Below are 17,131 nucleotides of genomic sequence, written 5' to 3' on the forward strand. Positions count from 1 at the left end.
TACAATTCAGGTACTGTAAGCCAGGGTTCAAAATAAACTGTTGATTTATGTGTTACACAAATGTTTTATTTTAAAAGAGCTAAACCGCACGAAGGGGTGGGTGGCTTGTGTCCTGACATAAAGGAAATGTAGAATTTTGAGGCAGAGAAGAGTACACTAAAAAGATGGGATACACAGCTGAAGCTGCAGAAACAGAGTGCCATCTTAAATTCTAACACAATCTTACTTTTAGCTTCACTGTTTAACATAAAATTTTAAAACATGTCCAAATACGATAAACTATGTTAACTACCAAAAAGATTTTGGGTTTCTTGATGTATATTCCTTTTTAATAAACTTTACAATATTGAATAGTGTTTGCTCAATAGGTATGCCGGCAAATAACAATCTAGAAATTAATCAACATGTTTTTACACACCCAATCTGATATTTACTGGCACCAGTACTATTTGCCCTTGCACAATGGATCCCTCCACAGATTCTATGCTTTGGATACTTATACTGCATTAGTAATGAGAAACTTAATTTAAAAAAAGTTTGCAAGTTCCAATGGTCGAAAAAAAGCAGTAGTTTTAACATTTTCTTTAAAAAAGTACCTAATCATTTCAGACGCTGCAGTAGTTTGACAGTTTATCATATTTACTTTTTTTTGTGCATGAAATGTGAATTAGGCTGTCAGAGTAACAGATGCTACAATTAATCTTTCCAAAGTAGCACTAATTTTGACTTTAATGTCAAAGTAATCTTCGTGTATCAAACCCACCAATAAGGCATTACCTATGCCAAAAGCAAACAACTCAACAATTTTATCTGTTAAAAGAACCCACACTATTGGAATGAACAGCAAAAAAAGGAACTGGCCAGATAGTAACATAAATTAATGATTTCACTTCATGCAATCACAGCAAGTGATTTCAAAGGAAGCCTACTCACAAGTCTTACATTAGCCACAGGCCTAAACTCTTTGCTGGATAGAACACAGAGCACTCAAGATATGAGAAATTCAAAATTATATTATATTCAAAATTATATTCAAATGCAGAAATCACACCCAGTAATCATTAACTAGGATGACTACACTGTCGGTTTGCTTCAACTTAGAAACCCAGTGTCAGAACACATGTAAGACTGATATCAACCTATCAAAGTATTGGTCAATGGCACTGAACTAAAACTGAATCTTTATAGTTAGATGCTATAGGAACAAATCAGTATACCTGGCCATTTCACCATTGATAGTTCAAGATGCATTAAGCGTGTTCAAGCATTAATGACTCTTGTAAAAATTAAGACTTGGCACTCAGCCTTATTTTCATCACATTACTAAGAGATTTAAGGAAACAAGCAAGCTATTTTTAATGTAGTAAAATACAGACTCCTAGAAATTAACAAGGAATCTGATCTAGTAAAAGAACCAGATAAATTCCACTTCTCCAAATAAACACATATAGTAGGCTGCCTATACAGAGTAACCAGACATCCCTGAGATAAGAACTCTGGGTACTCAAATGCCTTCAGATGAGTATGTTCTCATAAATTGAACTGTTCTGTTCTCAGAAGAAATCATGAAATAATACTCATGTGATCATAAAAGTCATTTTTATTTAAAAACCCTCTGAAGTTTTCTTAAGCTTTCTCCCTAGAGTGCTGATTTAATTGCTGTGTGCAAGAAAATAGAGAGAAAACAACATAGATTGAACAATGACAATGAACTAGGTGAGAAACAGTAAATCAAAGGACAATATGGAATAATTATTTCATATTTGTGTTATTTTCTTAACTTTAAAACAAAGGTTATGGGAGTGGTGCAGCACTATTTTCTATTTAGCAAAAAACCTAAGTATTCTATTGTTGCATACGACTTCACATATTTTCTTCAAACTTTTCTCAGAAAGCTAATACATAGTATTTGAATAAGATTTCAGGGTTCTTCCCTGTCTTACAAATCTACTTGGCAGCAGAGACACCAGCCAGTCATTACCTGTCCCTGTTCCTAACACCTCAAGCCAATAATCACTCAGAACAGCAACACACAGATAAATAACAGTACCAAGTCCTTAATTGTACATTGTTGGAGTGAAGCCCTTAACCTCCTTTTAATCCCCTATAACTTGATTATTTCTCAAACCTTTTGCAGGGCATTTTCCCTACCAAACTGCCCTGGTTTATAATAGAAATTAGGTACATAAATCCTTCTAAATGAAAAATAAAACCAAAAAACCACAAAAATACAAAAGTACATGCATTTTGAAAAGCAGAAGGTATTACCTAAGAGTCACAATCAAATTTCACAGAATATACATAAAAATAAAACAGATTCTTGTTATAGACAGCTAACTTAAGCAAGCACACCACTCACCCAAATCCTTCTTTAAGAAATTTAAACTTGGAGGAGGAAAGCAGGAAGGCTTCCAGATTCATACAGTCTACTTGTCAGAAAGGACAAAAATAGTCCAGCTCTGAACTTTCACTTAAAACTTAAATCTCAAATAGATTTACAAAAAATTCTTCCAAATTCATGACCTAACTGATGACAAGATCTGGAATTCTGATCTGAATTGACACTCAAGTTTTTTAGATAAGTTCTATGTCTGATACAATGCAGCTGCACTGAACAGTTTTCCACTAATCTAGGTCCAGGGAGGCAGGGAGTTCACAGGCTCACTAAGTCTGCCCCCCAAGGATGGCTGGTGCTGCTGACCTTCCATTTCAGAGTTTATCATCTCATGCACTGAACTGCTTAAAACAGAAATGATCTTGACTATTTAGATCCACGTTGAAAAAGGAAAAAGTTCTTTCTTCTCCCATTTCCCAGTTCTCATACCAGATACATAAAAATAAACTGGTGTAGAAAAGGCATAAAATCACTGGTTCCTGTCTGAAGACTCCAAGCATCACTAACAATTGAGAAGTCTCTGGGACTGACCTGGGACTTGAACCTGGTGTAAAGGTTGAATAGACAAGGATATTTATCACTGTGACCAGTGTCAAAGAAATCTCCATATGCAGGAAGTACATGCTGTGAATCCCTACAGCTGACATAACAGCAATAAAATGTTGACTTCCATTTCATTCTACCCTCATTTCTAGTTTTCCGGTGAATGTCATAAAAGGAAGGTGACGTAAAATAATTTTAATTTAGTGAAAATATTTTAATATAAACAGCCCAATCATTGTGTTGCCTAGTCAAGGATGGAAATGACAAATAGCTTAACAGATTTCTGAATAAAGATGAGGGAAAAATTCAAATGTTAGAAACATGAAGCGATTCAGTAACTTTATAAGAAAATACATCTGAGAAGTATAAATCTGAAGTATAACAGAACTTCACTTAAGACTAGTGAAATAAGTGGGATATACCATAATATGAACAGAGATTACATACAGACTTCAAAAAATTTAATTATGAGACAATGGTATTTCTTACCTAAACCAGCTTTTGACTTGCTCTGCCTACGGATTTGTACCTTCCTCAGAGCACCCAGGAAGTAACAACACCAGATGATCAATCTACTCTAGCACCAGACGAAAGGAGAAACTACTGTGTAAATCCATTCCAGCACTTTGCTTTGCCATAAACTCTATGATTTCCCACAGAATTAAGCCATGCAACAGATGCTTTAATACCTCTGATAAAATAGGTTACTCGTTTCATTTTTAACAGTATTATTATCTATACAAATGGTCTTTCTGATACAGGATCTTGCCTCAGATATATTGTCTGCTATGCACTGTGCAGCTACTTTAATGCTTGTCTGATTTTATCTTTTTCTACTTCGTAATTGTCACCCTCCAATTTAATTGACTTTCTGTACTGTTTTGCACAGTGTAACATGTGATCCAGCTAAAGAGGAAAGCAGAGTGATCATACAATATGCAATTCACTGTAGGAAACTGGCATGTAAAGGCAGCACAGAGGCACCTACCTGCAACTCCTGAAACAATGCAGCAAATCTTTAAATACACAAACAGAAATCCTTGAAGATGAATTAGCCAAAATGAAATACTTTGATTCAGGTCAGTGAAAAGGAAAGATTGTTTTCTACCCGCACCTCACAAAGGGCTGAAGAGAGGAGGTGAGGGGAAGAGCCACAGCATAAAACGCAAGCAACAACTTATTCAGGAAAATAATTCATTGAAAAGGAAAGTAAAATCTCCAGTCAAATACAGTAACTAAACAAAACAAACAATGTTTTCATTGTACTCCATAAATAGCAACAAACTTGGAATTCACTTATACCTAATAAAGCAAAAAGGAAAAAAATGGAAAAAAAACCTCCCACACAACAATCTTGGTATTTATAATACTTTAGACCACTAGATAGGATTTTCTAATGAAAAGAAAATTATTGGATGGATGTCTTAGTTTGTTCTCCAGTTCAAGTTTGCTTTCTTTCCATTTTTGAAAGATGCAAAATATATCCAGAAGTCTGTTTTGTAGTCTTAGTGATCAAATACAGATTTAAAATAAGCAGAGGGGCATAATTCTACCTCTTGCAAACATCAGTGACCTCAAATAGACAAGAGTCCCTATAAACCAGGCTCAGATTCAGTCTAATACAACATCATCCCAGAGAAGTCCACAGTGAAGATCTGATAAAATAGGGGGGAAAAAGCAATCCTGTATCTTCAAGCAGAAATGTTGCACTTCCTGCAAAACTCATTGAAAATACACTATTTGAATGACTTCCTTTAACAACTCAGACATTACAGGGTAAGATGACTACACATCACTGATGCTTTTCAAATTTGAAATTACAATTAATTCAGCATTATGAAGATTATTTTTTTCCTTCAATCAACCACTTCTCTTGATAAACAAGAGACATAAAATAATACATCACAACGTCTTTTGTTTCATGCTTATGCTTGATTACTCTTGGCAGGTTTTTTTGGTCTAATGAGCAAGCTGTTTGGCTGCAGCTACCTAAGTTAAGCAACTGAAAAATTCATTTGTCAAATCTGAAAATACACCTACTTCATTTTCAAGCTTAAATTCGTTCTATTGCAGTATAAATGAATGATGCACAATAACATATTTTAACTCAGCTGTACAAATACTGTGAAAAATTTTATAGCTATTGAAATTTTACCTTCAACTAGTACTTTTTTCAGTACTAAAAACATCTTTCTGATATAACTAAGCAAGAGTAGGATCAGTGTCTGTGGGAATTAAGCATGTGCAAATTACTAACCTTTATCTGCATTAGAATAAAAAGCATAAATATCAGTAGAAAAAGCAGCACTATACAGATATTACTAACCAGATGAACATTTTATTATTAACAATGTTTGACAGCAACTTATAATATTTTAGGGAAAATATTTCTTAACATTCATGTTGTTGAATAGTCCAACTACACTCAAACTGGGCTGGAAAGCCACAGTCCAACTGTAAAAAAATTCCAGATCCCCTTACTTTCCAACCAAAGGAATATCTGCTTGACAAGAAAGATCTTTTTAAAACCTAAACTATCTAAGATACCATCACATTTTACAACCCGATAAGCAATGTTAGAATCAAACATCAGCTTTGCTTCACAGAGTAATTTCTCACATTTCCTAAAGTATTATTTGTGTAACTTCTCCCAGCTTTCTTGGAGAAGCTGGAGTTCAAACAAACATTTTCTTGACAATCTCTACATGTTTGTAGCAATACTTGCTTTGTTCTTATGTGATATTTATAGGCATGTAAAAAAAGAGGTAGTTCTTCCAGTCAGTGAACTGAAACTATTGCAGATAACTGCCTCACAAATCTGAGATATGAATTCAGAATTATTATTTTATTCTGCACACCACAAACATTGTAACACCCATGTCACTTTCAGTGTACATTCAAAAATGATCTGCAATCAATGGGATATCAAATGGTAAGATAAAACTGCAGACGTCGTGAGGCTGGGCCTATAAAATACTTCTAATATTCTGTGAGGTATTTTGCTTCTCAGAATGAGGGACAGACAGCATAAAATCACTTTACATTTTTACTGATCTGAGGTACCAGTTGGCATATGCATGTGAGTGTGTGTGTGTGCCCCCACAGACATGTGGCATCATTCATCTATTATTAAAAAAAACCCAAAAAACAAACCAAAACCCACACAAAAGCTCAACTTTTCCATGTGCTGAACATCAAATACTCTACAATATCAGTACTTTAGAACCTTCTGGGGGAAAAATATTATTGTCTTCCAATGAGTTAGTGACTCAAAAATGCCTTCTTTTTACAGAAGCTGTGCTACAATTCAAATCTAGTCAACTTGGAGGAAAAAGTGATAGTTTCATACGCCCTAAGAAACTATCATTTTTATACAGGAATGGGAAAAAAAGAAAAAAGAGAGAGAGGAATTGTAAATGTTCTGCATATGTAAAAAGTATGCAAAGACAGAAAGGTGTGGTAGCATCTGTCCAAACCACAATTCTACCACTGTGCAGAACCCAGTTTATAAATACACGTTCAGTCCTAGTGAAGAACATTGAAATATTTTGAGGTTTTATATGTCTGTATTATTCAATCTGCAGTACAAAACTACAGAGTTAATTCTACTTCTGCATATCCCTCCCTCTCCATCTTCATGAGGATACACCCGCAGATCTCAGAGAAAGCTCATGATTCATAGTCATGTTACACTTAACTTGGCTAAGACGTTACTTCAGTAACTACAAGGAAGTTTTGGTCATATATCCCTGCATGCTTTGAGAGGATACTTTCTTTTGAGGTGTCCATGAATATCAGTGGATATCACAAGTGGAACCAATTGCCTCTTTTTCTAACATAATTGAGTCTTTTCCTTAATAGTGTAGAGAAATTCTGTCCATGCATGCCCCAGCCAGAGTTCATCAAAAAAGAACTTACTATTGTCTTCCAATGAATTAGTCACTCAAAAATGTCTTCAATTTACAGAGGCTGTGCTACAATCCAAATAAGACTGTCTACCTCATTCTTAGTATGCTTAAAGACTTGAACACCAACTTAACACAACAAATATGCATCTTTGTGATTATCTTAATGAAAATTCTGAAGCCGTTTCCCTATCTTCCTTGAGATTTGAATTGGCTTGCATTTCAACATCATTGGTGATCTTTCATATAAAAACAACTGGCTTTTATTGACAATGCACACAAGAAAATTTTATGAAGATGGTAGAATAGAAATTTTTTTAAACAGCGAATCAGCATAAGAAAAATCAAGCACTCGTCCCAGCCATTGTCATATTTGAGCCAAAGAAGGAAACGCTTCCAGATCAGATCAGTATGAATATAAGTGGTATTCTTCCTTATTCTTCTGCAAAACAGCACAAATCTGTTGCCTAGATCATCTGGGAATATTGCAGCTAATTAATTCCTTCACAGTACAGGCCATAGAGAGCAAACCTTAATCGGTGCCAGTAGCACACAAAGATGCCCAAAACCTGAAATGCTTTTGCCAAACTAGAATTTTTGGGTGTAATATAATCTGTCAGGATAAAAATAAATAAGCCACTATATACAGGCATGCATGTTGTCCAATCCAATGGTCTACTCTGGCCCTAAACATTATGAATACAAAGAGTTCTCAGAACTTGGCATGGACTTTCTACATCTGACCAAAGTGGTTATCTAACTCTTGCAAAAGGCTGGAATGGCACTTTCTGCAATGGATTCTTGACACGGCTGCTTTACCAACCAATCAATTGATTCCACTTTTAAGAATCACTGTTTGAGTTTTCTCCTGAAGTGTTTCAGTCACCAACAAAAACCCTGCCAAATCCTTAAACATATATGCATCATTAAATGTAGATCCCCACACTCTTCATATTAATAACTTCCCATCTGTTTTAATGGATGGCATGAATGGTAAAACACAGATCATTTTTCATATGCAGTAGCATATAACAAGGCGTAAATTCTGTACTTCTCACTGCTATGCTACAAAGATTTAACAACTGGAATGAATTTCATCATCAAGTGCAAGCTCAAAAAATGTCAAAGCAGCTTGTTTTCAGCTGTATGCAGGCCCAAGTTTAAGTGCACCACATAAAATTGTTTAATGACTAGCAGGCTTTTCTAGAGAGATACTGAACAAGCTGCAAACTGACAATCTCTTCTGAGTTGATGAGTACGTATCACATGAGAAAATAAAAAATTAGTTCATGAGAATTTTCTGCAGCAAAATGTCAAGCACTGGATAGTCTGTAATAACAATATATTAAGATAAAACTTTCTGGAAGTGGCAAAATACCAAAAAGTTTGAATTATTTAAATCTTTTAAACCCATTGTGTTCTGTTAAAGCAGCGACTTGCAAAGATAGTAACAGAGCAGTGAAATCACATCCTCACTGTAATGTGAAAGCTTTGTCATGGGTTATAATTTCTTACTAGCTCTCCTTGTGTCCCGTCCAAGGTTGCTACCTTACACTGCACCACCTTTTTTAGGTACATCATTAATTCCTACATATTTTTCCCTACTGTGATCTATTAGCATGAAAGGGGAAAGTAAAAGTGAAAAACCATTTTAAAAAAATCTAACAAATAACTAAAGATGGTTCAAACAAGGTAAGAATGCCCAGTGAAGCTCTGAACACTGACATTACCAGCCACTAACTTTTCTCTTTCAGAATTTAAATTTCAAGAAATAGGAAAAATACAAGAACTTTTAATACAATCCACTATGTTAGCATTTACTAGCATTGCCTCCATAGTATTTGTTTCTAAAGCAAACAGGCAAGATTTTTAGCATTAAGCATACTGCGACTTACAGATGCAGAAAAAGAAGCTCTCAATGGTTTCCAAGACATTAAAATGTTCTTTTTAATTTATCAGGTTAAGACAATATAATAGAAAAACCACAAACAACAGGAGAAACACCACTGCAAAATCAATATAAAAATTTTAGAAGGTCTACATTAGAAAAATTAACACAAAACAAACCTACAGCTATTTTACTAGAATACATTCTCAATACTGATAGAAAAGTGATGGAAATACCTTGGTTAGAATAAAAGTTTCCTTATGCTTGAATACATGAGAGCTGCTCTAAAGCTAGGCATTAAAAAAGTAACCAGCTGCTTAAAGATTTTCTTATTTCATTCAGCATATCTTGCAGGGAAGGGAGGGGGAGTAGGAACAACACAGACACACCACAAATCATGACACAACATGGACATGACACAGAAAGAACACTCGACTACTTCAACTCAGTCAAAGGACTCACATTCAGAAACTGGCCAACACTAGAAAAAAATACTAATCCAAGCTATTACTTCTCTTTTCTGCAGATAGTTACATCAAATGCTTCAATTATTATGAATTAATAGAAACAGAGAAGATGGGAAAAAAGAGTTAATGGTCTCAGTCTAAAAATATTCTAATTCTGCTCAATCCACTGTTTTCTACATTTTGCCACCCCTTACAAAACCCCTTGGACATCTTTCCTTTCTGATTGTGAAACCAAGATAGCCTATGCAGTTTCTGTTACTGCTACCATCTATTTGTGCATTACAAAGCTATTTATACTACACTATAACAAGCACAGATGGCTAAAGTCAATCCCAATAAGATTTAATGGAAAGACAAGAGAAGACTGGGTATCCATAGCCACTAAATAACCTACAGCATATAAAATAAAGATTATTCTTCAGAGAAAGGAGATAAAGATAAGATGAAACAATGTTATCAGCTTTACTTTAGATTATGAGGGCAATCTAAGGAAAAGCACATTACCATTTACTTAACTTCTAAACGTTAGCTATATAAAGAGCTTGCAAGTTAATGCCTTCCAAGAGACTTTTAAGAGTTCAATGTTAACAATAGCTTGAGATTAGTAGACTACTTTTTCAGACAAAAAAATTTTTGTCACTAGAAACAGGCAGCAAAAACAGACCATAGGAAAAGTATCATGTCAAAGAAAAAAAGGAACCTGTACTTGAGAATGCATTAAAAGCACATATAAAAATTAGAAGTCTTTGTCCACAACATAGAAGAAAGGAAAAATTAAGATTTCCATTACTCTTACCCATTATAATTTGTCACGTTCAATTTAGAAATTATGAACAATTCAACAGCTTCTTAAATTGCCTTAATTAATTAAAATTAATACAAATCCCTAACATTCTCCCATATTTTACAGTTTAAAAAAGAGTGGTCAAGTCCTTATTAGTTTCATTTCAAAGGCGGTAATAACAGGTGAAGGCACAAAATACTTATTCTTTCTGTCAGACCTCCTAGGTTTCAAAATTTTTCCTCCTTCACCACATTAATAAAACTCTGATATAAAATAAGTCACAGAAAAAAAGTGATTCTACTTCAGAAGTGCCAGTAAGTTTCAGCTAACAGACTGGTACATGAAAAAGATTCAATGCCCTATTTGCAAAAGTAACTTGATCTTATTCCAAGTTCTTGGTTTAACTTAGGCCTAAGGCAACATAACAAAGAAGCATTATAATCTTTCACATTTTGCAATTCCATTTTTTCCTCATGAAATGATCATGACACATGTATGTCATAAAAGAGCTACCATACCCTGAACCCTGAACAGGCTTTTTACCCTGAACCATAAAAAGTACAGGAGAAATAAGCCTACTAAAACTTTTTTCACAACTAATGAATTAACATGAGTTAGAGGCAAGACGAGGAGTGCTGCACTATCAAATCCTAAATACTGACTTCCTCTAAAGCACATCTGGTATCCTCCATAAGCCAGGAGGTCTTCTTGTCCAATGAAAAAACCTTGTTGAACAAAAGTCCTCCTCCTCTTCAAAAAAAGTTAGTGGTACTCCACTCTGGAAGCATGAAAACTTTCCAAATATTTACACGGTAATTCCACAATGAAGTGCGAAGAACTTGTGAAAAAATCCTTAAAAGAGCCTTTGGCTTGCTCAGTTGTACAAAGATGTAGTTGTGATCCAGAGCTGGACAGAGATGTTCTGTGCAAGCAGTCATGAACAGTTGGTGTGGAGCTTCGTTGAGGGGCAGTGCTTGTTTTTGAGAAGCCTTAAACCTCCAAAACAGACAAGAGAATAATGAATGCTGACTATCACTGAATTGGTACGGAGACCTAGTATTTGATTTACCTCCTTTCCAAATGCAAAGGTTTAGTTTTCACTAATGTTGAAAAAACATACTCCTTCAAAACTTCCAAAAGACTCCTCTGGGAAGTCAACATGAGCTGCCCAAACTTTCCACATCTTGTAAAAGGCAATGCAGTTGATGGTCAATGTGAGAACATTCCACAGTGAAGCAGAGTAAAAAGGAGTCCTACCAGTGCAAACTTCGTCTTCAGAGGTGATTGGTTTTATGCCATGTTCAATTTTCTTCTACCCTCTTTACCTTTGATAACTGTATGAACATGGTGGGATGATAGTTAACACTGCAGCATGATGCAGCTGGTTACAATGATCAAGCAATCCTATTATTTCATAGCAATACTATGCCACAGTTCAGCTGTGGAGTTAATTTATCAACTTAAAATTGAAAATACAGGAATCACTTAAAAGGTAAAAATCACTAACAAGCAAGTTAGAACACAATAATCTCTCTTCAAGCAGCAAGTAAAATTTACCGTCTAAAATACAGTCTTTTTAATGAACACAAATGCACAAGACACTGTTTACAAATATCAATTACTCAAATGAGTTATTCTATAGAAGTAACTCAATAAAAGTCATTGAATTTTAAAGAAATAACAATTAAAATTTCTGAAAAGAAAGTCTGAAAGACTGTCAGATAGTGATACAACACACTACTATGGCTGTATGCAATTTTGTCCAACTGACTGTAAAGAAGACATAAAAAGACAAAGTGAATATAAACTACAAAGCCATTGTGGTTTTGCTCTAGGATTAAAAACATCACCACTATTTGGAAGGTAATCAGAAAAAAAAAAAGAATAATTCCTATATTCTGTTCTTCTCCACAGATTTACAGCATTATGAGTAACAAAGGCTTGCTAGATAAGATTTAGGATGTTCAAAGTAGGAGAGTATAAATGTAATGCCACTTCTCAATCACATTTTTCAAAAGGAATAATCTTTGTTTCAGACAAACTGCAGTATATATATATGTATTTATCAAATGTCTAGTGCTCATCATAGCTAAAACCATTTCCACAAAGCACTACCAATAAAACCAAATGTGAATGAAGAAGACAGCCCTAACAGCATCTACTGAAAAGCCTCAATTCCCAAGCCTGAAATTAACAGAGTACACATTCCCAAGGGCTAGAACCTTCCAGCATCATGAGACCATTGGCTGCTGAAGCAGCCTAACCAGGCAGCTTGGAAAACCTCAATAAACACATCAACCCTGAGACTTATTCTAATGACAGACGTGAATAGTTGCAGCTTCTCAGCAACTGGACTGCAGCAGCACTAAAACTGGGTTAAAAACTCTTCCTCCCCAGCTATTTCAGGCAAAACGTAAACATACCTTTGTATATAACCCCAAAATGTTTGACTTGCACCTACAGCGTAGAGGAAGTTGATATTTGACATGTCCCACCTCATCCATTTTTAAGATGGAAAGTCTCCTATTTAAAAATAAGACCATTCTCAATTTTTGCACAAGAAAAAGACGTGGGAAGGTAGGTAACCTCTAATACACATCTAGTTTCCCACTGGTTACACGTTAAGGCACAGTTCTTGCCTAGACCTATTTCATTATTTTCAACAGATTTGTCAGAATGATCCAGGCCTTTCAAAAGAATTGAAGAGTCAGTTAGCATTCTGCCTGTAAAAAGTACTGAAAAGATCTTAGCTAATAATCTCACATCAATAACACTGACAAAACTGACATTTTAGTGAATGTTGAGAGCTAGCTTTGGGGGTTGGTGTTTGACTTGGTTTTTGGCTTTTTATAAATAAAATATCATATCCTGGTTTATCAGGCTCTGTAAGGGTTCCCTTCCTGAATGACTGTGTTCTTTCTCAGTGTGATCTAAAACTCTTAGGAAACTGAGCCAATGAGCCAGAAGTCAGGGTCATTATCTTTCACATTAATCAGTTCTGTCAGTTAAGTCTGAAGTTAAGCCTTTAAATACTTCTTTTCACACTAGAATTCCATCTCACCCTTACATCTGTAGGGTATTTAAAGCCCACAAAAACATCCTACTCGTACCAGAAAATTAAATTACAAACACAGGCCTTGCATACCTTGATTTTAACTCTGCAAGACAGCTACCCCTACAAATGTTTCAATTGCTGCTGTTCTGTTCCGTAACAGGAGGCCACATTTGAATCACTAATTACACTGCTAATCACAATTTCAAAAGCAACAAATTACAGTTTATTAGTAAGTTTACTAATTATATAAAAATGTAGGAAGTTAACAAAACTTCTCCACCATGTTATATTTAAGGATGATAACTGGTAAGTGCTCTTCCAAGATATTTTTTCTAATGCATTCTTGTACTAGTAGATTAATGCATAATTTTAGGGGGGTTATAGTTATATGTTATGAATTACTGAAAACTATCCATGCTTTCATGAGAGAACCTTGTGAAGTATTAAGAACATCCATAAATATTCCAGATTGAGTACCAATCAATAGGACATAAGCATTTTGCACAAGAAATAACAGCATACTCTTCACTGAAGTACCAGCCTTATAAAACTTACAAAGTGTAAAAATAAGCCAGCATGTTTGTAAATTGACTCAGAAGAATCTGCATGCAGTACTTCCTCAAAGCAGTCACTCTTAAAACCCTTGGGGACACCTACTTGTCACAGAATAAATTATCTGGCTAATATCCAATATTACAGTACATGTCAGTGGGCACCCAGGAGACAGGCATTAGAGAGCACTTAGCTTCCTCCGCCTTGCAGGGTAGTCCTCACATAAATTACTCTGCCCAATTATAAAACATAACTGCTGTACCTATTTTAGAGTTTTCTAGAACAATTTTAATCCTAGAACATTTCTACAGCACCAGATGTTGGCTTTTTTTTTCTTCCAAAATCACAGGTCCCAAAGCACAGCACACTAAATAGGTATTTTTCACATGAACCTAAGCTCCTTTTTTTTTAAGATATTATTCAAGGCAAACAAAAATATCTGACTACTGACTGGAAGTGTTCTGAAACACTAGAATTATGCTGTTTAATATAACCTATTGGGAAAATAAGTTTTCCCACAACTCTAACAGTAATTCTTTCCTAGTTGCTTAATATAGATAGTCAAGTTTGTATGCTACACGCAACACAGATGTAAAGCCAGTAAATACATGCATCCCAAGTCACTCCAAGTCTCAGAAAAATAAGAGACTTCTTGGAGACATTTACTTCAGTTTGCTACAGCAAACAGCAGCCACCAGCAAGCTGCAGAACAAGAGGAAACCTGTTGCCCCTGAAGTTGCAAACCAAATCAATGCTTTACCCCAAATCTAAGAAATCCAGTAGGCTAAACAGTAAAGAAAACAGAAAATTATTTTGCACGGTTGGAATTCGGATTTTTATAAGTGACACCTAGGATAATGGATGATCAAAAACAAAAAATCTTTTCCACTGAAGAAATGTGAAGGACTTTAGAAAATCAGTCGTGTTTCTCGCAACTCGCAGCAAAGGCAGCCCGAACTACGCGCACAGGCGAAGTCCGCTGAGGACAGAGGCACCTTACAGCGGCAGGTTTCGTAACTGCCGAGATTCGGGTCAGGCTGGGGCTGCTGCTCCCGCGCTCCGAGCACGGCGCTCCGCACCCCGCGCACGGCCGCGCTGACCCCGCAGCCCCCGGCCGGCAGCGCTGCCCTGCTCCCCCCGCCCGCCCTGCCCTGCCGGCACTCCTGACAGGCACGGCGAGTCGCGGCGTTCCCGCTGCCAGGTGCGCGGGGAGCGCACAGAGGGAGGGACAGAGGCAGGGAAGGGGCTCTGCTCCCGGCGGCACTGGCCGAGCGGCGGCGGGGTGAGCCCCTGTCCCTGTCCGGACCCCACCGCATCCCTGCCCGCAGCCCTCGCTGCTCCGCGGCGGGGCGGGAAACGCGGGGCGGGAGGACAAACGCGGCTCCCCCGCTTCAGCCCCTGGCGACCCGCGGGGCTAAAGGGGCTCCCGCGGCGCGGCCCGCTGGGCCCCCAAGGTGCGGGCTGGGCTCCCCGCACGGCCCGGGGCTCGCCGGGCGCTCCTGGCCGCGCCGCGGCGGCAGCGCACCGGGAGCTGCCCGGCGGGACCTCCATCCTCCTCGCCGCGGCGCCGCAGGGAATTCAAATAAGCATTAAAATTCGGGGAGAAGGGGAGAAGTTGAGGCTGCACCCCGGCCCCCGCTCCCCAAGGGATGCCCTCCGGAACGGAACCAGCGGGAGGGGGCCGGGCGCGGCAGCCGGCCGTGGCAGGGTAGAAGGGCTGAACTTACGTCTCGGAATTTGTTCCACTGCCCGACCTCCTTGTCGTACTGGGAGATGGTCGTGAGCCATTGTTTATCGTCCAGAAAATTGCCGCTGTCCGGTCTGCCCCCGGCCGCCGCCGCCGCCGGGCTGCACCAGGCTGCCGCACACACGCACACCAAGGCTGCCGCCGCCGCGAGCATCTGGGCGAGAGGAGACACGGGCAGGGGGTTACCCACGGCGGAGCCGAGCCCCGGCCGGGGGCCGCCGGCGGAGGACGGGACGGCCGCCCGCGGCGGGCCCCCCGGCCCGGCGGAGAGCGGCGAGGGGGCAGGGGAAGGGGAGGCCGCCCGGCCCGTCACCTTGCCGGAGCCCCGCGCTCCTCGCCGCGGCCGGAAAGGCGGCCCCGCGCCCGCTCCCTCCCCGCACGCGCCGCCGTCTGCGGCCGCCCGTCCGTCCGTCCGTCCGCCCCGCTCCCGCGCCGCGCGCCGCCCGCCCCTCGCCCCGCCCCGCCCCGCCCCGCGCCCCGCCGCGCGCCCGCCGCACCGGGAGAGGCGCGCGCCCGCCGCTCCCGCCCGGAGCAGCGCCCCGGGAACCGCGGCGGGCCGGAGAGCGGGCGGACAGACGGACAGACGGACAGACGGAGCTGCAGCGCGCCCCGCCTGGCCCCGCACCGCCGCGCTGCGCCGCCGCCTCCTCCAGGTGGGGGTGCGTGCCGCTGGAACTTCGCTGCGGCTGCGTTAGCGCCTCGCACCCCGAGCTGGATCGGCGGCAAGCCCCAGGCGGACACGATGCTTCAAAACTCACAGTCGTGTCAAGATAGAACTTCCCGCGCCTTCGGGGCAAGGAGAGACACAAGCTCGCGGATCCCCTGAGTGCTGATGGAGGCACATTGTGATGCCGCCTGCCCGTGTTATGCCCTTTTCTAAGGATTGCGCACTCTTCCCTCTCTTTCTGGCTTTTGTCTTTTGAACAGCAACTGTACGTTAACTCAAAGCCTTCAATGACATTTGGTTGCTTTCCCGAATTAGTTAAATTTAATTTAGAATTGAGCAAGGTGCATAAATAGTTCAATTACCTTTCCAGCATAGCTGCCTCCATGTTTAATTTTTAATTCCATCTGCCATCCTGTTGACCTAATTAATCTAATTTTTAATGTTCGCCTTATTCCCTAGACTTGAGTAACACTCAGCTTTTTAGGTTTGTGTTAGCTGCACGTTGCAAGGTTTCTGTAGAGGGAGTGGGGCAGAGACTGCGGAAGAGGTGTGGGGCTCTCCCGTGTTGGGAGCAGCTGCCTCCTGCCAGCTCCACTGGGGAGACACTGCGGCCACTGCTAAGCCCTTCGGCAAGGCTGGGGGTTCCTCTGTGGAAGCACAGCTAAGAAAGGGCAGAAAATGCCGTGCGGAGAGAAGTGGGAGCAGACACAGTGAGAAACAACAGGGAGCACCAGGGTCAGAGAGAGGTGAGAAGGTGCTGTCCGTGGCAGAGCACTGCAGACGCTAGAAGAGCAAAAGCATATACCCAAAGAAGCTGTGGCAAGCCCAGAGCAGAGCACATTTTCCTGAAGAACTGCAGCCCATGGAAAAGCCATGCCAGAGCAGAGGAAAAGTGTGAGAAGGAAGGAGCAGTGATGAGAAACTGTTACGTACTGACTGTATGTGCCCTAAATTCTCCCTGTGCTGGTCAGAGAGAGAGGAGTCTGGAATGAAGTTGAGCCTGGGAAAAGAAGGGAGAGAAGGTGTTGTTTTAACATGTGTCTTCTTTCCCGCTACTCAAACGAGCTATTTCATTTTTATTTTAATTGGCAATACATTAATCTTCTCCTATTCAGGTTTGTTTTGTCT

General features: G+C 39.6%; 1 protein-coding gene across 2 annotated transcripts in view; it reads right to left on the minus strand.

Moving 5' to 3' along the window:
* SPOCK3 (SPARC (osteonectin), cwcv and kazal like domains proteoglycan 3) overlaps positions 1 to 15,938 on the minus strand; it is a 147,850-nt gene extending 131,912 nt beyond the window's left edge. Inside the window, exons 1-2 of one of the 2 annotated variants that reach the window (XM_085058640.1) lie at positions 15,834 to 15,938; positions 15,317 to 15,490 (exon numbers count right to left, since the gene is read on the minus strand). In XM_085058640.1, the coding sequence (XP_084914766.1) occupies positions 15,317 to 15,490 (174 nt within the window). In that variant the 5' untranslated portion in view covers positions 15,834 to 15,938. Of the gene's footprint in view, positions 1 to 15,316; positions 15,491 to 15,649; positions 15,762 to 15,833 lie in introns of those variants that run through there. The other variant, XM_085058639.1, reaches the window with a different exon arrangement.
* Between the last annotated feature and the right edge of the window lie 1,193 nt (positions 15,939 to 17,131).

This window comes from Lichenostomus cassidix, chromosome 4, assembly GCF_008360975.1.
Source record: "Lichenostomus cassidix isolate B80296 chromosome 4, HeHo_3.0, whole genome shotgun sequence".
Classification (NCBI taxonomy): Eukaryota; Metazoa; Chordata; class Aves; order Passeriformes; family Meliphagidae; genus Lichenostomus; species Lichenostomus cassidix.